The sequence below is a fragment of the Phacochoerus africanus genome, chromosome 10 (assembly GCF_016906955.1).
Source record: "Phacochoerus africanus isolate WHEZ1 chromosome 10, ROS_Pafr_v1, whole genome shotgun sequence".
In the NCBI taxonomy this organism is placed as follows: domain Eukaryota; kingdom Metazoa; phylum Chordata; class Mammalia; order Artiodactyla; family Suidae; genus Phacochoerus; species Phacochoerus africanus.
Window position 1 is genome coordinate 103,159,937 of NC_062553.1, and position 21,135 is coordinate 103,181,071.

The 21,135-nt window shown below is 41.6% G+C and overlaps 1 protein-coding gene across 4 annotated transcripts in view; it reads left to right on the forward strand.

Annotated features, from left to right (window-relative positions):
• The first annotated feature begins 3,142 nt into the window (after positions 1-3,142).
• Positions 3,143-21,135, forward strand: part of PRDM5 (PR/SET domain 5) — a 190,754-nt gene continuing 172,761 nt past the window's right edge. The window contains exon 1 of one of the 4 annotated variants that reach the window (XM_047799170.1): positions 3,143-3,471. In XM_047799170.1, the coding sequence (XP_047655126.1) occupies positions 3,379-3,471 (93 nt within the window). In that variant the 5' untranslated portion in view covers positions 3,143-3,378. The remainder of the gene's footprint in view (positions 3,472-21,135) is intronic. The other 3 variants (XM_047799168.1, XM_047799167.1, XM_047799169.1) reach the window with 3 other exon arrangements.

The following is a 21,135-nucleotide window of genomic DNA, read 5'->3' on the forward strand; positions in this document are numbered from 1 at the left end:
TCAAAGACAATATTGAAAGGTCACTTTCTAGCTTTAAAAGTTTTAAGAAATGACTCATTGTACCACTACTGTCTTATAGGCTTCAAAATCAAATTTCCGGTCAGTATTGTGCATTTTGACTTGGCAAACATGTGTCCTTTTTTATGTGTTGTAAGAGAGATTATTTTGAAGCTTTTGTTGCTGGTTTCTATGTTTTAGGTAGTAGATCTTCAGAAAACTCCAATAAATAGATGAAAAGAACATTGCATATTTTAATGAAATGTATGTTTGTGTTGGTTGTAACAAAATCTCTCAGAGATTTAGAAAAGATAAGGAAAGTTTTTCATTTTATTAATTTCAGCATTATCTTTACAAACTTTTTTAAAAACACATCCTAATTTGTAAAGATGCCTACGTTCAGAAAGATGAGCATTCTCAAGCTGACAACTTTGTTCCCCAGAAACATAGCAGCAATCAAAAGGGAGCTATGCCAAAGCAAGGGTCATCAGTGAATGAGGCTTGTGTCAGACTAAGTCCAGAAAACATTTCTTTTTCTCTTTAGTGACCAAAAACTGTGGAAACTTTTGTGCCCAAAGAGACATGGCAGAGCATTTGACTGAGGAGCCAGTGTGGCTTGAGGACCAGGGATGAAAGGCTCTGGGGGACAAGGACAGAGTGCCCTGGGAAAAGTGCCATGGGCCACTCTCTGGATTGTGGTCTGGTTCCAGCTGGGCCCAGTGGACCTGGTCTGGCCTCATTTTAGCACTGGCTTAAAGGATTCCAGGAAAAACCTACTTAGTCCAGATTCTTTGAGGAATACACGAATTCTAGGCTCACCATTGACTAATTTGAAAATATCGGAGTTCCCGTCGTGGCGCAGTGGTTAACGAATCCGACTAGGAACCATGAGGTTGAGGGTTCGGTCCCTGCCCTTGCTCAGTGGGTTAATGATCCGGCGTTGCCATGAGCTGTGGTGTAGGTTGCAGACGCGGCTCGGATCCCGCGTTGCTGTGGCTCTGGCGTAGGCCGGTGGCTACGGCTCCGATTCAACCCCTAGCCTGGGAACCTCCATATGCCTCGGAAGCGGCCCAAAGAAATAGCAAAAAAAAAAAAAAAAAAAAAAAAAAAGAAAAAGAAAATCTCAGATTAGCGTCAGAATTGACTTTTAATTAAGACATATTTACCGAACCCCTATTACATGTTTCAAGGCCATCTCATTTCAAATTCCCCCAAAACAAACTTTATTAATTTATGTGCTCTTACAAAAAGATGCCTTTGACAGTAGGTCACAGGGATTAAAACTCAGAGAATGATTAAGGCATAGTTCCACTTACTCCTGGCAAAACTATCCTTTGGTTTTTCAAAAAAAAGTGTCATTTATTTATTTCATTCTCTAAAATCTTAAATATTATTATAACGTGATTTTTTTCTTTAAAAACCTTTTTCTAAACTTTAATAAAATCCTACTAAGGAAATTAGGAACTGTTTGTGTTCTAAGGCTTTCCTTAGTTCTGAAGAATCATTTCCATGGTGCTTGTGTTGTTCACAACAAGACAACAGGCCCCAGATGGAGTTACTTATATATCACCAAACTGAGGCTTAATTAATTTTGGCTCTCCTAGAAATGGAAGCTTAAGCCAACTGATTGGGAGGTGCCTGATCAGCATTAGTAATGTGCCTGAGAGAATCTTGCTATCTTCTAGAAGAAAGAAAACTTGTGGAGTTCCCGTTGTGGATCAGAAGTTAATGAGCCTGATTAATATCCATGAGGACTTGGGTTCAATCCCTGGCCTTGCTCAGTGGGTTAAGGATCCAGCATTACCATAAGCTGTGATGTAGGTTGCAGATGTGGCTCTGATCCTGCGTTGCTGTGGCTATGGTATAGGCTGGCAGCTACAGCTCTGATTCGACCTCTAGTCTGGAAACCTCCAGCTGCTGCAGGTGCAGCCCTCAAAAGACAGACAGACACACCCTTTCCATAGCCAATCCACATTTTTTGCCAGGTAAAGCTTCCCTGTTCCTGCTCCCCTCTGCCTGTAGAAGTCTTTCATTTTGTACAGTTCCTCAGAGCTCCTTTCTACCTGCCAGATTGGATGTTGTCCAAACCATGAATTGTTGAAAAAAACATTTAAGACCTTTAAAATTTATAAAGTTGAATTTTTTTTAGTACTATGGTCTTTAATTTTGTCAAATTATCATTAGTATTAGTATTACTATTAGTTGATAAGAAACATCAAATGTTTATTGGTGACATCAAATAGTTTTCACGAAAAGAACCCAGAATAGAAAATTGTCAAGAATATCAAGAAAAATGAGAGTTCCCAGTTCCTCTTGATGGTGAAACTTTTTTTAAAAATTTTCTTCTGAGCGCAAAATCTAACTTCATTAAAAGCACTAAGAGAAGATGTGTGGCATCACATCACTGTTGTGATACCAGATTCCACTGTGCAGGCATGCCCTCTCCGTCTCCACGGCTCTGTGTCTGAAAATAATTGGCCTGGTGATTTTTTCAAGCAAGAGAGGACTCAGGAATAGCTTATTTTTGGAAGTTTAAGAACTTCCTGGGGATTAGGACACCATAATAGAACCAGTTTCCGCTGGACTTAAATATTCAGTTATTCATGACAAATTTCGAGTTAATTTGAAAGGCGTTAGTGGCAGGCTGGGTACATCCCCTTTCTCTGAACGTTAATCAGCCTATTTATTGGTCCCCTATGAGTTCAAGACTCTGAAACAAGGATGAAAAAAACCTGAAGCATAACTCAGATGCAAAAGGATCAAAATCTCCTAGACCTCAGGGACTGCTCTCAGCAGTCTGGCACTAAGTATGCTTTCACTGTAGAACTTGTAAAGTTATTTCTGTGTATGGTCCCGGCTCGGTCAAGGCCCATTTCGTTTTGCATCTGAGGACTAAAATTCCCTGATTGGGAATACCGCTTCAGAGGGGCAAAACCCAGAGCCGGGTAAGGGCGGGTCCACACGCTGCCTAACCCGGCGCAGGGTGCGGGCGGGTCGGTTCGGCTCCCAGGCCTCCGGGTTCGAGGCTCCGCGCCCGGGCGCGGGTCCGAGCCGCCAACTTCGAGCCAATCAGCGCGCGGCGTCCCGGCGCCCGCAGCGTCTCGGCGCCCGCAGCGCCCCGGCCCGCGCCCCTCACGCCCCCGCAGCAGCAATGGCAGCAGCGGCCTCTGCGGCTCCCGGCCTCGGCAGACCCGGGACGAGGAGGGGCTGAGCCGCGGGGGATCCTGGAATCCGCGGGGAGGTGGGGATTCTGGGAGAAAAACTCCATTTCCTCCTTTCCCGCCGGCCTCTCCCCTCCACCCTGGCACCCCAAATTTCAATGTGTCGCCTCCTGGGCGCAGAGCGCCGGTGTTGAGCGAGGCGGCGGCCGCAGCTGGGAAAATGCTGGGCATGTACGTGCCGGACAGGTTCTCCCTGAAGTCTTCCCGGGTTCAGGACGGGATGGGGCTCTACACGGCCCGCAGAGTGAGAAAGGTGGGTGACCCGGCGGCGGCCTGCGCGCCCCCACTTTCGCCGCGCGCTCCGCGCTTCAAGGGCTCGCCGCTCCTCAGGGCCGGGGGCTCCGCGGGCTTCACTCGCGTCGCCCCTCGCCGGGCCGACCGGGAGCCCCGCGGGGAGGCGGGGGCGGCGGGGGCGGCCTTCACCCGCCGCGCCTCCCGAGCGGGCAGCGCCACGTAGGTGTCGGCTGGGCGCGCTTCGCAGCCGGCCGGTCCAGGGGCGGAACTGCTGCCGGCCGCCCTGCGGCAAGATGTCTTTCCTCCCCTGCAGGAAGTGGGTCGGGATGGAGCCTCCCTCTTCCTCGGGTCCGGGAGCTAGCCGCGTCTTGGCGTTGGCATAGGCACACGTGGGCGGGTGTCTTCCGCAGCCTCCTTTCTGCCTTTGGGATGAATAATGTGACCAGAAACGCCTGGCTTTCCCAGTGGGGATGGAGGCGCCGCCAAGAGCGCCGACGCCCCGCAGTACTTAACCTCCTTCCCAGACGCTTTTTGTGAATTCTAGGAGGTGCCAACTGGTTAATATTTTATTTTCTGAACTTTTCTCTCAGCTTCTTTGGATTTTCCTCTCTCCATCCAGAAATTTAGAGATAGGAGAGTAATATCACCTTGCCCTGGCCATAAGGAACCGCCTAGAAGTGTTGGAAGTTGAAAGCAAAGGCCTAGGAGAAGATCATTGGAAAATTCCAAATCTTTGCTTTTGAGACCTGTGCTATAGCCGTTTTGCAGGATGTGTAAAGTCTAAAACCAAGGAGGCAGTGGTGGAGTGTCCAGGGTGATGAAAGCCAGCGTTTATTGAGCAGATACTTGGTGCTAGGGCTGGTACTTTACGTCTGTGAGTAATTTCACCGGCACAACACTCCAGTGAAAACAGCCTTAATCCTTGTGTAGGAGAGAAATGACAAGTGCTTCCGGGTTAAATTTCCTGTTGAGTGAGTTAGGCTTGAACAGATCCTTCTTAGTCCAAAACTCATGTTCTTTCCAAATCTTTTTTTTTTTTTTGTCTTTTCTTGGGCCGCTCCTGCGGCATATGGAAGTTCTCAGGCTAGGGGTTGAATCAGAGCTGTAGCCAACGGCCTGTGCCAGAGCCACAGCAACGCGGGATCCAAGCCGCGTCTGCAGCCTACACCACAGCTCATGGCAACGCCGAATCCTTAACCCACTGAGCAAGGCAACCTCGTGGTTCCTAGTTGGATTCGTTAACCACTGCGCCAGGAGGGAACTCTCCAAATCTGTTTCTGCCAGCTTCTCTGCACCCTCTGACCCCCACTTTGTTAGCAGATATTTTGAAAAATGGAGGTTTGGGCAAGACCAGGCTTTTTCAGATACTAACAAGAGGGTCATAAGATGCAGTGGAGACACCATGATGTCTACCATCTCAGTATTAATCTCCCCACTCCCTCACCTAAAGAGCACGTGAAAAAAGTTGAACAGGACTTCATTGACAGCAGGGCCTGAAAGCATCTCCCAGGGTAAAATTGCAAGCAATTATCCCCCTATTTACTCCTTCAAATTGGAGTTTGGGAGAATGCTTAAAGGTGAAAAGCAGGAGTAACCACTTGATCTGAATTAGAGGTTTACCGAATAGATGTTTTTGCTTAACGGATAAATGTTGAAGTCAGCATTCTTCCAAAGCAGAAGTTGAAATTCTGCTTTTAATTCTTTCTCACAAGATATGAAAATCCAAAATAGAGTTTTCTTGAAGGTCTCAGGACTAAAAATAATTTTGCTTAAAAATTAAACACGGTTCTTTATTATTGTTATTATTTTGTCTTTTCACAGCTACACTTTTGGCGTATGGAAGTTCCCAGGCTAGTTCCCAGGAAGTTCCCGGAGTTGGAGCTGCCGGCCTACACCACAGCAATTCCAGATCTGAGTTGCATCTGTGACCTACTAGGCAGCTTGTGGCAATGCAGGATCCTTAACCCACTGAGGGAGGCCAGGGATTGAACCAGCATCCCCATGGATAGTAGTCAGGTTCCTAACCTGCTGATCCACAACGTGAAGTCATAAATGCATTTCGTTTAATGTAGTTGATAGTAATATACAAAATATTGTACAAATATTAGAATTATTAAATCCTTATTTTTGCCTTATTATTAAGGTTTTAGAAAAGCTGGCAAAATACATTCTTTTGATATTTTTATTCCAAATTATTTTTCTGTGAATTCAGTTATTTGGAAGTTTTATTATTTGAGGGCATTGAGTAAATAGCTTCCCAAATCATATCATATTGCATTTTATTACCGCAGTACAGAACAGATACTTATCTTTTTCTGGCTTATGTAATTTCAACATGTAAAACACATGGGTATTTTCAATCAGGTCACATCTAGAATGCTTTGCTGTAGTTCAAGTGAGTATGCAGATGTTTGCAATAAATCCAAATGATATACTATTAGTGACATAGTTTAGTTGTGATCACAAGGTACTCAATCACAAGGTCATTGATCATAGGCGGATTCACTGATGCCAGAAATGACCCTGGAGTCAGCTTCACCTCCTTTGCTTTCCAAAAGCTGAGGGCAGAGTTGAAATCGCATAGCAGATTTTCACTGTGCTGTAAGGCTGAATTAGAATACCGATGTATCATTTACCTGTTTGCATCTAGTTTCTCAGTGCTTAACTATTTTCCAAGTTACCTGTACTAGGTTTAACTCTGGCCATAAATCAAAGGGTCTGAGAGTATTTCAGCAGCTGTATTAAGGACCTTACTTAAAAGGTCCTTATGTTCTCCTTCTAAACAAATTTTTGGAATTACCACTTAGGTATGTTGGAAATTAAAGATGTATTATCACACTTTGGTAACACATATGCTTGTATAACAGTTGTTTTAAAAATGATTGTAATTCAAGTCATCTATTGATTTCAATTCAGCGACTCTAAGCCAGACCGTGTAGTGATGTTGGAAGATCCTGCCAGACTCTTTTACTTTCACTCGTTCGGGATTCCTTTCCCAATGGGCTCCTGTAATCCTTTTTTTTTCTTTTAATTAATTTTTTTTTTTGTCTTTTTGCATTTTCTAGGGCTGCTCCCGCTGCACATGGAGATTCCCAGGCTAGGGGTCTAATCGGAGCTGTAGCCACCAACCTACACCAGAGCCATAGCAACTCGGGATCTGAGCTGCATCTGTAGCCTATACCACAGCTCATGGCAATGCCAGATCCTTAACCCACTGAGCAAGGCCAGGGATCAAACCCGCAACCTCATGGTTCCTAGTCAGATTCATTAACCACTGTGCCACGATGGGAACTCCCTGCAATCCTTTTCGAGATCCAACTCTTTTAATGCAGTATTTCCTAGAATGGAGTTGCTGCAGCAGAGTCACCTAATTCCCTGTCTCTACCTTAGTCCTACTAGATTTTTCCTTGGCATATCCTTCTTTGCAGGCCTGGTGCTGCAGCTGCTTCTGCTTCCTCATCCTTTTTTGAAATAAAAGCTACAAAATGACAAAAAGAAGAAATGGAAAAGACTTTCTTTTCTGGCCACTATGGAAATAAGAGACTGCCTGAAGAGAGAGTCATCTGGTAGATATTTCTGTGTGAGCCATTTCTGTTCTTGGAGAAAGAATGATTGAGTTGTTGGAAAGCTCTTGAGTAGAAAAAGGAGGTGTGAGTTCATTCACACTTACACACACTGCAGTTTGCTAATGATAAGAATAATAAAAAATAGTTCCCATTGTGGCTTAGTGGGTTAAGAATCCAAAATAATGTCCAGGAGAATGCAGGTTCGATTCCTGGCTTCACTCAGTGGGTTAAGGATCTGGCATTGCTGCAAGCTGTGATGAAGGCCACAAGTTCGGCTTGGATCTGGCATTGCTATCGCTGTTGGTTAGGCCTCAGTTGCAGCTCTGATTCTACCCCTAGGCCAGGAACTTCCATGTGCTGCAGATAAAAAAAAAGTAAATTTAGCACTTTAGCATGGTGTGTGCTAGACTATATTCTAAATACTTGCTGTGTATTATCCATGACTATAGTTTTATGTTGCAAAAAAGATGTGGAATTCTAGCTCACTATGCAGATTAAAATTAGTATTAGTCAAGGCTAATATAGTAAGTATACAAAAAAAAGGTAAGTAAACACCTTACTACATTACATTTTTCATATCATGACCCTGTTTTCCACTGCCAGTTTATATGGTTAACCAGTGGGTGTGTGTTTGACATTATGTTTGAACCCCAAACAGAGAAGGTAAAGCGTAAGATTTCTGCAAGCTCTTAAGCTTTCAGATTCTGTGATTTTATGGGAAGGGTTAAGGTGGCAAATATACCACTACCAGTCTTCATTTCTTTGAGGTTTGTTTAGGGTGTTGGTTTTTCTTCCCCTCTGACTAGCAGACCTGTAATCTCTCATTTGTGGCAGGCACTGTGCTAGGCCTTTGGGGTACACAGGTGGGCAAAACCCACAAGGGCTTTGTCTGCCTGGAGCTTATTTTCTTGTCGGGGGGAGAGGCAGTAAATAATTTAAAAAGAGAGGATTTCCAAGATAATTATTGCATGTGTTAAGTGAAAGAAATAAATGGGGTGATGCATTACAGAGTGAATGGAGGTGGAGCCTCTTACTTGGGCATGCTGGCAGGGAAGACTTCTGAGAGGGGGTGACATCTGCATGAGACCTGAAGGAGCTGAGCCAGGTAGGAGAACACGTAGGGAAGGGGTTCAGTGAGCTTGGACTAAGGTGGTCGTGCTGAGGACAGAGGAAACTGTTCAGATTCAAGGTGTAGTTCAGAGGTAGAAACACCAGGATTTTTGAGTGGATTGAATGAGGCTAATCATGGAGAAAAATCTAAGATGACTCAGTTTGGGGCTTGATCAGTTGGGTAGATCTTGGGGCCAGTTGCTTACATGGGAAGTTTAACATACTGGAAACCAGTACATTCAATTGTAGGGTGTGTTGGTGAAAGAACAGCAAAAACAGCCAACATTCACTAAGTATCTAGTAGAAATAGGACACTGCACTGAATAGTATTGATAAAAAGAGTTTCTTTTGCTGTACTCTGGGACTTAAAACTTTGTTGAGAAAATGTAGGTATAATATAAGGGCTAAACAATTATATTTTTGTATATTAAATGTCCAAATTCCATTGTATGTATGGATTGATTTTTGCTAGGCAGTGTATTAGAGAATAGAATTACAGAGTTATAGTAATTTTTAGTCTGATTGGGGAAACAGAAAAACAGCAGTTACCATACAGTCTGACTAGTTCTGTGATAGATGACAACATGAGGTTGTGAGGTTGTGTGGCATTAGAGGGAGAAACCCGTCGTCATGACAGCTGTCATCAGAAAATGCTGGGGGAAAAGGCTTTATGGAGTTGAATTTATGTGGTCACATTATTATTATTAATATCGTCTTATTGTTAAGCACTTTAAGTTTCCATGTGCTGTTTCGTTTTACTCTTCCACTAACCCCATGAAGTAGATACTGCTGTTATACCTATTCTCAGACGAAGAAATTGAGGCAAAGAATGATGGGCCTGTGTGTATTGCCAGGGTGACAGAGACTAAGTGGTGACCCATGATACTGATTTCAGTGAGCTTAACCAGATCTTGTGCTCTTAATCACTTGTGCTGCAGTTGAATGGTTTATAGGTAGAATTGTTGGAAGTAAAACTGAAGCAGTCCTTGTATGGGCTAGACCTCGTAATAAACCTTATTTCAGACCAGGGAAGTTGTTAACATTTCTACCGAAGCATCACCTTGCACAGTGAAGCCCGGGGGCAGCCTGGAACCCTCACTCTCAATCACACGTTTTGAAGTCTGGGTTTTCTGTTTACTATTAACTTGCATTGTTATTTTATTGTGCAACAGTCTTTAAAGGCTTATTATTATCACTAATTTACAGATTACATAATTGTTCAATGATTACTTCTTGTCAAAATTTTTCTGTTGTGCTTATGTTGATCTTAAATTTTTTTTATTCCTTTCCAATTCCGTCTTCATTAGCGGGCTAAAACCTTACCTCATCTTCTGAGTAGTTATTTTCCTTTATATGTGGAAGCCCATTAACTTGCATACTCTTAGCATAGCTGAGCCGGGTTTGTAATTTTCAAAAGAACTAAAGACTGAAAGGAAAGCTGAAGATATGCACAAAAGGATATAACTAAATATAAATGAAATAAGGATTATATTGTTCCTAGATTTCTGGTCTCCCATTCCAGTAGAAGCAGTTAAGAGCACTCAGGTCTCCTTCACTTGATACACACCAGCCACAGTGAATCGACCCCTCAGGGGTAGGTCAATTCTTAGCTTCCTTCCCTCTCATCCTTGTGATTTTTTTTGCCTAATGGGCTCCTGAGTGGCATCTTGGGCCCATGAACCCCAGAGCAGTCTCCACGACACTTGTCCCTTCTTACGAACAAATTCAGGTTGCTAGTACAAACTTGCCAGATACCCTGGGATCTTACCTGCAACTGCTTTTCAGAGCAAAACTTACTGGCAGTGCTGAGGCCTTAGTTTCCTGTTGCTCCTGTAGCAAATTATCACACATTTATTGGCTTAAAACAGCCACAAATTTGTCATCTTATTAGTTTCTGGAGAATATAAATCTAAAATGGGTGGGCAGGGCTGGTTCCTTCTGGAAACTTTAGAGGGAGTTTACCTCCTTGCCTTTTGCAGTTTTCTAGAGGCTGCCCTCATTCCTTGGCTCAAGGCCCCATATCATTCTGCTTTTGTCACCCCATCTCCTTCTCTGACTCTGACCCTCCTGCTTCCTCTTATAGGGATCTTTGTGGTTAGACTGGGCCTACCCACTTAATCCAGGATAATCTCCCCTGTCAGTTTCCCTAATACAATTGCATCTACCGAGTCCCTTTTACTGTGTAAGGTAAGACACAGAGTCCAGGGGTTAGGAGGTCAACTTTTTTGGCTGGTCATTACACATCCTACCCTGGCTCCAAAGTATAATTCTTTGCCCATGTTATGTGAACATTTTATAGTGAGTCTTCTTCACATACTGGTGCCAGTTAAATGAGTGCATTATGGATCTACCATGTTGATGACTATTCTGCCTTGTTTTCAGTGTTGATTCTGGCAGAGGTCAACATGGTTGGCATTTATACAGTAAAACCTGGGTGGATGGTTCCCTTATAAAGAGGAAGAGAAAGTATATTATATATGAGAAGCAGAGGTGGAAAGAGTCGATTCTGATCATGTTCTAAATGTTTAAAAGAACCTCAGAGGGAATCCGGTTTGCACATTCTCATTTTACAGATGGAGACATTGAAGCCCAGAGAAGCTTTGCATGGAGTCTTGCAGCTCACAGCTATACGCAAGTTCCTTTTTTTTCCGAAATACCATCTCTCTGTCCTTCATACCAAGGGAGGAACCTTGATTCACTTTGAGAGACAAGACAGAGACATTTGGTGAGGTAAAATCCCAAGTGAAAAATACCTGAAATAAAGATACGAATCTGAATTTGTGAAAATACAATAACCTTAAAAGAAGAGGCAAGTTGTATAGGGTTAGAAAAACAAGGGACGGAATTCCTGTCATGACACAGCAGAAACAAATCTCACTGCTATCCATGAGGACGCAGGTTCATCCCTGGCATCGCTCAGTGCATTAAGGATCCGGTGTTGCCATGAGCTGTGGTGTAGGTCAAAGATGTGGCTATGGAGTTCCCGTCGTGGCGCAGTGGTTAACGAATCCGACTAGGAACCATGAGGTTGCGGGTTCGGTCCCTGCCCTTGCTCAGTGGGTTAACGATCTGGCGTTGCCGTGACCTGTGGTGTAGGTTGCAGACGCGGCTTGGATCCCGCATTGCTGTGGCTCTGGCGTAGGCCGGAGGCTACAGCTCTGATTCGACCCCTGGCCTGGGAACCTCCAGATGCCGCGGGAGCGGCCCAAGAAATAGCAAAAAGACCAAAAAAAAAAAAAAAAAAAGATGTGGCTAGATCCCACATTGCTGTGGCATAGGCCAGCCGCTACGGCCCTGATTCGACCCCTAACCTGGGAACCTCCATATGCCATGGGTGTGGGCCTAAAAAGACAAAAAAGAAAACTAGGTGAAAGGGAAAAACCAAAAAGTGTAAGAAAAGTAAGTAAAAAAAGCATAGAGGAAAAATCACCATACATTAAAAAGACTAGATTCTTTGGAATAAGGTATTTTGTTTATCAGTTTAGAAGGTGACTGGAACAGTGGATCTTCATGCTAGGGCTAAAATTCTGCTGGTAAATGTTTGCCTGTAGTTCCTGGTGGCTGATGATAACTAATCTGGAAACATAATCAGAGGGAAAATAATCATCATCTCTGCCTGTCATGTGTGCTATCGCTTTTCTGTCACACATTTACACTGTACGAGAGTGACTTAGTGCAGCTTTGTGTTTTCTGGTGGTATTGCAGATTCATTTTGGTTTTTTTGTGTTTATAGCAGCTACAGTTAATTCTTTCAGCAAATATTTATTGGGTGACTGCATTTGTTAGGCACTGGGCTAGTTGCTGGTGACAGAAGGGTAATGACAGAATAGTCACTAGGTGTGTTACACAGTTTGTAGTTAAGCCCTCCAACAGGTCTTCAAGGTGGCCATTATTGAGAACTCACTGTGAGGAAGGTTATATCAACAATAAGGGCATTAATCAAAATTTGAGCTCAGATTATTCCATATATCTTTATATTTGGGAAAAAACCAAAAATTATTTTTCTCCATACTGATAAAATGCTCTATCCATGCCCATTTTCTTGAGTATGGGCACATACCTATTCATACACTTTAAAAAAGTTATTTTACAAAAGTGAGAAAAGAGTAAACATATCTAGCATTTCTCATTCAGCAGATCTCATAGATGTCCCTCTAAGCGATCTGCTTTGGCTCTAATTTATTTTTAAATAACTGAACATGGTGTGTGAGAGGCTATGCCATAATTTTCATTTGTTCAGGTTTTGTTTTACACAATTATTCAGTAAATGTTTATCACCCAGATCTGTGTCAGACATTTGGTATACAGTAGTGAACAAAATGGAAATTCTGGCTCTTGCATTCTAATGAGGGCAGACAGAAGAATTAACAGTGAATGATGAGATGAATTTTATACTATGTCAAAAGTTGATAAGTGCAAAAGAAAAAAAAGTAGAGCTGGGCATTGTTGACTTGGCAGAGTGCCTGGGTGTATGTGGGGGATGTTATTCTAAATAGGCGATTCACTTAATTCTTACTAAGCAGGGGAAATTTGGGCAATGACTTCAAGGATGGGAAGAAAGTAACCAAACATTTTTAGGGGAGGAACATTCTAGGCAGCAGTTAGAGCAAAGGCCCTAAGCTGGGAGTTTACCTGTTGTGTTCCAGGTGGAAGGAGGCCAGTGAAGCTGGAATGGTCTTAGCCTGGGGCGGGGGTGCGTGGGGGGGGGGGGGAGGGTGGGTGGGGTGGGGGTGGGCAAGTACTAGGGGAGAAGATCAGAGAGATAGTGAAGGAAAGGTACTAGGCTTACATTGCTTAGGGCCTTTCAGGACATTGTAAAGCCACTGGCTTTACTTTGAATGAAATGGGGAGCCACTGCAGGGTTTTGAGCAGAGGAATTATTCTTACGAAATGACATGTAAGAATATAGGGAGATTTTAGCTGAGACACGGACACTATAAGAAAGAATCCAGTGGAAATGCCAAAAATAAAAACCCTGGTTTCAAAGGTGAATTCCTTTGGCAGACTCACCAGGACACTTGACTCAGCTGAGAAAAGAAGCAGTAAACTTGAAGCTAAGGCAACAGAAATTACCTAAAATGAAACACAAAATGAAAAGGAAAAACTAAGCAGAACAAAGTAAGTAAGAGCTGTGAGACATTATCATATCTATTGGTCTGACATATATGTAGCTGGAGTCCTAGAAGAAGAGAGAAAGATTAGGCCAGAAGGAATATTTAGAAATAATGGCTAAGCATTTTCCAAAAATGATAAATGACATCAAACCACATATAAAGCGGAAAGATTTTTTTTAAAAATTTTAAACACATCTTTAGACTGCTAAAATACAAAGAAAACTAGAAAAATCTTGAAAATAGAGGAAAAAAGACTATGTGTGAAGAATGTAAAACTTGTAGATTTCTTGTCAGAAACTTGGAAGCCAAAAAACCTCAAGTGACATCTTTAATGTATTGTCAACCTAGTTGATATCTTTCAAATATAAAAGCAAAATACTTTTTTCAGACAAACAAAAGCTGAGATAATTCATTGCCAGCAAACTTGTGATATAACAAATGTTCAAAGAATATGGTTCCAACATAAATATGATACCAAACAGAAACTCAGTTCAAAACAAATGAAGAGCTCTACAAATGGAAATAAAGGTAAATGACATAGGCAATTTGTCTTATTTTTTAGGCTCTAAAAAGATAACTGATGGTCCACAGGGAAAATAGTAAAAATATACTGTAAGGTTTATAGCACATAAACTAGGTGAACATGAGGCTATAAAAGATGGGAAGAAGGAACCGAAGCTATAACAACCACATCTAATTGCCTTTTTGACATCTGCCCCTGTTGTCTAACAAACTTGTCAAAATCAACACACCTTAAACCAAACTCCAGATCTTCTCCCTTCAAATCTGCTGCACCAAAATCTTCCCCATCTCAGCTCTTGACTGACGATCCAATCCTCTGAATTTCTCTGGCTAAAATCCTTGAAATCATCCTTTCTCCTTACCTTTCTTCCACCTACCTCACCAGCACATTCTGTCTTCAAAGTACACTTTGCAACATTGCCACCGTCTTGGTCTAAGCTACCATTACCTCTCACATGACTATTGCAAAAGAATCCTAATAAGTCTCTCAATTTATACACTTACCCTGTGGTCAGCTATTCTCAGCACAGCAGTCAGCGTGATCCTTGATAAACTCAAGTCAGATCTTAATGTGGAGTGGTCCTTGGAAAACAGTCTGCAAGTGTGTGTGAACTCCCTTTGGGTCGGGGGCTTCCAGTGTTTCCGTACAGTCAAGCTGTCTCACATGCACTCTTGAGCAAACCATCCACATGTTCACTGATTTCTTACTTGGTTGTGTGGTGCCCTGCATCTCCTCCTCCTGTGACCTGCCATAGGTAAGCCAGTGCTCTTCTCAAGAAAAGTTTGGAATTGTATAGTTTATCAGCCCTTCTTGTTATTAGAGTGATAGCCTTTCTAAATCCTTGATGGATATTGAACTTGGAAAGTTTTAAGATTAATGGAATTTTCTGTATATTCATACTTATTATTTTTATTACTTAACAAATCTGTCCAATTTGGAAATATGTTTTAAAATCTCCCACTTCAGGAGTTCCTGTGATGTCTCAGTGGTTAACGAATCTGACTAGGAACCATGAGGTTGCGGGTTTGGTCCCTGCCCTTGCTCAGTGGGTTAACGATCCGGCATTGCCATGAGCTGTGGTGTAGGTCGCAGACGTGGCTTGGATCTGGCATTGCTGTGGCTCTGGCGTAGGCCAATGGCAGCAGCTCCGATTAGACCCCTAGCCTGGGAACCTCCATATGCCGCAGGATTGGCCCTAGAAAAGGCAAAAAGACAAAAAAAAAAGAAGACAAAAAAAAAAGAAAATCTCCCACTTCAGTTCTTCTTTGCATTTATAATATTTTATACTACTGGTTTCTTACTGTTCTATGTTCTTCATAAATATACTTTATATCATTACACAATGTTCAGTGCACTTAGCCATTTAACCTTGTCTGATACACTATTGCCTTTCTTTTCTTTTTATTTACTGTTTTGTAATCATATATAGCTAGGTTATATTTCAAAAGGCAGTATTATAATCTTTCTCATTTAATAAGAGAATTTAACTTTTTTTTTTGGTCTTTTTAGGGCTGCACCCATGGCATATGGAGGTTCCAAGGTTAAGGGTAGAATAGGAGCTGTGGCCACAGGCCTACACCACAGCCACAGCAACACCAGATTGGAGTCACATCTGCAACCTACACCACACGGCTCATGGCAGCGCCAGATCCTTAACCCACTGAGTGAGGCCAGGGATGGAACCTTTGTTCTCATGGATGCTAGTCAGATTCCTTTCCTCTGAGCCACGATGGGAACTCCTTTTTATATTTAGTGACTGATATAGTTGACTTTTATTTTTGTCCTCTTTCTCCATGCTCATTGCTTATTTCATATTGTTGCTTATTTTTAATTTTTTAATTTTTGCTGTCTGTTCGTTACTGTTTATTTTTTTCCGACTCTTGTTACTTTGTTAACTCTACTCTTCTTGTCCTTTAGTGATTTACTGACTCTTCCTCTCGTTTGTAATCAGATGCTCATGATTTTTTTGTTTGATAGCTAGAGCTTAACCATTTTCTCCATAAAAACATATGATTTCTTCTACAAGATGTTTGTTTCTCTATTCCTTCTTCTCCTTTCTTCCTGCCGCTGCTTCCCCAACTTCTGCCTCCCCTGCAACTTTGGAGATGTTTTTATCTTTGTGCCTTTCTTCCCCCCAAATTCCAGTTTTGGTGAAATGCTCTGTTACTTAATAGAATTTTTTTTTTAAAGTATATCTCTTGTTGTTTCAAGAGTTATTATTTAACAGGTATGTTCTACATACCCAATTGTCTTACATTAATTTTGTGTGTATATACACTGGTTACTCATTTTCTTCTTCTAATTTCTGTCCTTTGTTATGGTTGTTTAGAGACTTTTTGTGGTCCTTTTTGTCATTAAATCATGGATAATATTCTCTCTGAATCTGTGTATATCATCAAGTAGCTCTCCTTCCCATCTCTGACTGTAAATAAAGGATTTCCTGACTGGGTAAGTGATTCTCAGGTTGTTGCATTTCAGTTTATCCTCTGAAAATATTTAGCTTGGAAATTGTTTTTTTACTCTTAAACTTTGCTGTATTTGATTTTCCTTAAATTGTCTTATGTAATTGACATGTTCCTTTTAATTAGAATACTCTTGTCTCCCACTGAATTTCTGTTTTACACAGAGTAGGGATTTTTTTTTTTTTTTTTCTATTTGGTCTCCCTTGTAGGCTGCTAGGCTCCTTTGTATCAGCGGTTTGTCTTGGTTGTTTTATTGAAGCCCAAGACTGATGATTGGAGAACCCTCTGTGGTATCAGTCCTGCCCTCTAGGCAAAGGGGCCTCTATTGCTATAGGCCTGCAGGCAGGTAGACTGTCAGTTCCCTGTCTGTTAGCTTTCTGGTCTCCTTGCACTTTTCTGGGCTGCAAGGATGGGAAGAACTGTGGGCTGTGGCCCCAGCTTTCTCTGACTTTGAGCTTCTCCTCAGGATACCCTAGTTTATAGCCCTCAGCACTGGCTCTTCTGCCATTTTCCAGTTTATTACTCAGCCTGCTTGAGAGAATGCCTCACACCAGTTCTGTGTCAGAAACTAAGGCTTCACTTACACTTAGTTGCCTGAATGTGCTAGTAGCAGTTGTTTTAAGAGAAGCACGTGGCTTAGAGTTTTGGTTAATGGAAAAGGTGCTGTGTTAAGGTCACCATATTATAGGATTACTTCTTCCTCACAGTTCTCCTGCTTTTCCCACTTCATATTTATTTTTATTTTTATTTTTTTAAGGTTGCAGGTGTGGCATATGGAAGTTCCCAGGCTAGGGGTTGAATCAGAGGTGCAGCTGCCGGCCTAAGCCACAGCAATGCCAGATCTGAGCTGTATCTACAGCCTACACCACAATGTGAGATTCTTAAGGCCAGGGATCAAACCTGCATCCTCGTGGATACTAGTTGGGTTCGTTTCTCCTTGAGCCACAATGAGAACTCCTCATATTTATTTTTATAACTGATGCATTTCCTGAAGAATAATTCTCTTATATCCTGGGCACGAGTGCAGTTCTTTTGTTTGATATTTTCTGTATTGGCTCAGAGTAACAGAGACAACTGTAGTAATCTAAGCCTCTGAGGTTATGTTCTTCCTGTAACAAGGTGCATATTCGCTGCTAACAGTTCAGTGGCTCAAAAATGTTGGGGTGGACATATTTGCAGTTCTGTTGGCCTCAAAACGGCTGCTTTAGCTCTAGCTATTATGCTCTTATTTCAGATGAAGAGAAAGGAATGCACCAAGGCATGAGGGTGCCAGCATTTGTGGTAGGTTCATACAGTGATTTCTGCTTCCAGGTTTTTAGGTCTCTCTGTCTAAATGGGGAGCTGGTAAATGTAGTTTTTCTACCTGGATGTATTAGTACCGTTAACAAGGTCAGTGTTGTAGTACTAATGAGAGTGGACAGAGGGAGACAACTTATCTCTACTTGGACAGTCACAGTAGGGAAAGAAGATTGGATACTTTTCATATTGAACTTTTTAGGAATGCATTTTATTGATGGCCTAATTGTATTGCAAGAGCACACACAGGCACAGTTGTTTAGCATTGAAATATAATTATGTTCTAAGTGGGGACTTTAGACTCCTGTGAAAAACATTTCACGTATAAATGATTCAACTGCAGATTGATTCACTTTTATATAACTTATTTCATCTATATGTATATATTTTTTATTTGCTGAACCATTTCAAAGCAAATTACAGACATTATGGCAATTCATTCCTCCATATTTCAACATAAGGACATTTTCCTAAATAGCCACACTATCATTTTAACATCCAACAAAAATAATAGTGATTTCCTAATGTCTTCTAATTCCAGCCCATATTCAGATTACTCCAAGTGCCCGCAAAATGTTTTTATAGCTGTTTATTTTTGAATCAGGGTCCTCATGGACAACCTATTAGACTTGGTTATTTCTATTAAATCCCCTTTAACAGTCTCCCTCTTCCCATTCCCTTAAAACAAAACAAAACAAAACAAAAGACCAGTTACTTTCTGAAAAAATGAGGCTCGTTTTTCATTCAGTATCTCACAATCTGGATTGGTCTGGTTGTTTGCCCAAGGCACATTATTTAAAGTGTTTGTCATCTGTATTTCTTCCAATCTGAGAGTTAGATATAGATTATTTTACCTTTTTTTTTTAACACCCTGACATTTTGTGTTAAACACTTCTCCCCACCCCATCTTTTTAATTTTTTTCCTTTTTTGTGTCACAGATGCAGCAATACTAGATCCTTAAGCCCCTGCGCCAGGCCAGGAATCAAACTTGTGCTGCCTCAGAGTCAAGCCCTATTGTTAACTGTATGCAACACAGAGGGAACTCCCACCTGATCCTTTTTACACTGCAGAAAGTTGTGCAGTTTTGTCTGAGAGAGCAGGAAGGAAGATAGAAAGCATCCACCTACCTCTCTCCTGTGTCTTATCTGTGTGCTCTCTTCTTAGGTAGTAGGGTCTCCCGGGTGCCGGGTGAGAGATGGGACTAAGAGGAAGCGGTCTGTGCATGTCCACTTGCCCTTTTGCTGCTAGAGGTTCCTGGGCAGTTTAGCAAACACCCTTGTCATATCCCTATGGCAGACACTGGGGAATGAAGGGCTAGGATGGTTTACTTCACACTATGTTATGACAGAGGGTGTATAATACCTGCTTTTTCCCTTAGTAATGCCAACACACAGTTAACCTAATTTTTCCAGTGTAAAGATACTTTTTGCTTGACCAGTAATCTGTGAGCTGATGGTGTATGAATACCTATTTTACTATCAACCTTTTACCTAATGGTTTTAATATCCATTGATAATCCTTGCCTGAATTAGTTGTATTATTAGGAATTTCACAGTGGGGATTTCACTTGAATAATCCTCCTTTATTTGTAAGTTAGCATTCCTTTGTAGAGAAGAGCTTTCTTTCCTTGTTTGCTATTGTGTGGTTATCCTGAACTAGCATTATTATTGAAAAGATAGGACGAAATGCTTAGTTTTTTCTCTTTATTAATTTTAGTAAGCTGTAGTTGTGGCAAATGAGGCTTTTAAACAATTCATTTTTTTTCTTTCTCCAGCAATCATTATGGACTTAAGAATTTATTAACTTGTTTCCAACAATTACATTCTTGTTCTTTTTATTTTCAAATTGTTCTAAATTTGTTCTGTGGAAGCTCCTCTTATTAGATTTGAGTGCTGGAAGGATTCTTAGAAAACAGCTAACCCAAATCCCTAAGTTTTATAGGTTATGAAACTGAAGCTCAGAACTTTGTGACATCCTAATGTGTCACAGAGTGGCAGAGCAAGGATGAGGATCCAGATTTCTGGAAGCCTCAGCTAATGCTTTTCCCACTATTCTAAGAGATGTATATGCAGTAAATTTTGTTTTCACCTGTAAATTACTTAATAATATTAGGCCTGCATCCAAGTAGTTATGTTTTTTCCCAAACCCAGTGCCTTTATTTGGGTTTCCATCCCTTCCTCTTCAGTCCTTTGAATGCTTCTGAATTGATAGATACAATTTTCTATTCCCTCCAGATTTTCCTGCGAAGATGAACTGATTGGCATGCGTAGATCAGTTATGTTGGAAAATGTGTACTCAGATGATTTCCTTCCATGGTAGTTTATAAAGGCTAAATGCATGACAAGATAGAGTAAAAAGTTGAGCTATATATGCATTAATACCAAATCCTCAAATTTATTACCAAAAACACACCTTGCTTTTTGGTCCATCTTTCCAGATTGGCTGAAACAGCTAAATAGCAATCTCCCTGTTTCTTTGGTGTGCTTATTTTTGGGTTGTTTAGGATTATAGACTTGGTTTTAGCAATCTCCTTAGCTGTTTTGTGCCTCCAAGTTAATATTAAACAGTAGGTCTTCCAGGCTGTGTCTTTACTTGTGACTTCTCAGACCTCTTTTCTTTCTCTCTCTTTAACTGGGTTAGCTAGTTGCAATTCCTTTAAGCTTTAACATTTGTCTCTTGCCAGGAGCTGGGTTTTCTGTTGTTCGTTAAGTCATTACATTCCTCGAAACATTTTTCTGGTGGTTATTTTTCCTCCTGACAGTGATCATCAGAATTTACCCTGGAGCAGTTATTGGTTTTCTTCCTCTACCTCCTTATGAGGAGAAGGGTTCCACTGTAGAATATTTGCAGGTGGAGGCTTGCAAAGCCTCCAATGACCCTGTGTCTGCTCTGCACACATCTCTGCACATCATCTGGCTAGACGTGCTCGACCTCACTCTGCTTTTCCAGGCCTTGCTCTGGTTGCCTTAATTGAGAAGAAAGTGTTGCTCACCCATTGACCCTGCCTCCCAGGTCCCTCCCTGCTGGGCCCACTCTGGTGTGTACCAGCGTTTCTCACATGGGAACTGGTCCAAATGCAGCTCCCCTTGTCCCACTCCCAGAGATTCTGATCTTAATAAGCATAGGATTCTGAATTTGAAATGAGCATCGCTGATGAATCTCATGCTGGTGATTCAAAGCACGCACTTTGAGAACCCTGGTTTATGGAGTGCCCCCTTGGTTGTTTGAAAGATTGGAAGGAGAATTTAAACATTATTTATGAACAGGCTTCCTCTGAGAATGGCAAGCCTCCTTCTTTCTTGTTCATAATTGGGATGAATTTATTATTTTTATGGAAACCAGGTGATTTTCTGCCTGGTGGGCTTGTCTCTCAAGTCAGGCAAGACTCAATGCTTGTCATTTTAAGACCACTTGCCAGAGGCTGCGGAGGATTGAAACATATAATATTCAGAGCCGTGGTTGAGTAATTTAACCGTTTTATGTTGGCTCCTGTGTTTTGGATTTGGGCTCTTTGGTTAAAAATAGATTGAATTGGATTTTAAATATGTAAATATTTTGTGTTGGCTAAATTAGTTAATATTTTAAATGTATCTCAAGCTTTGGGCATGAGG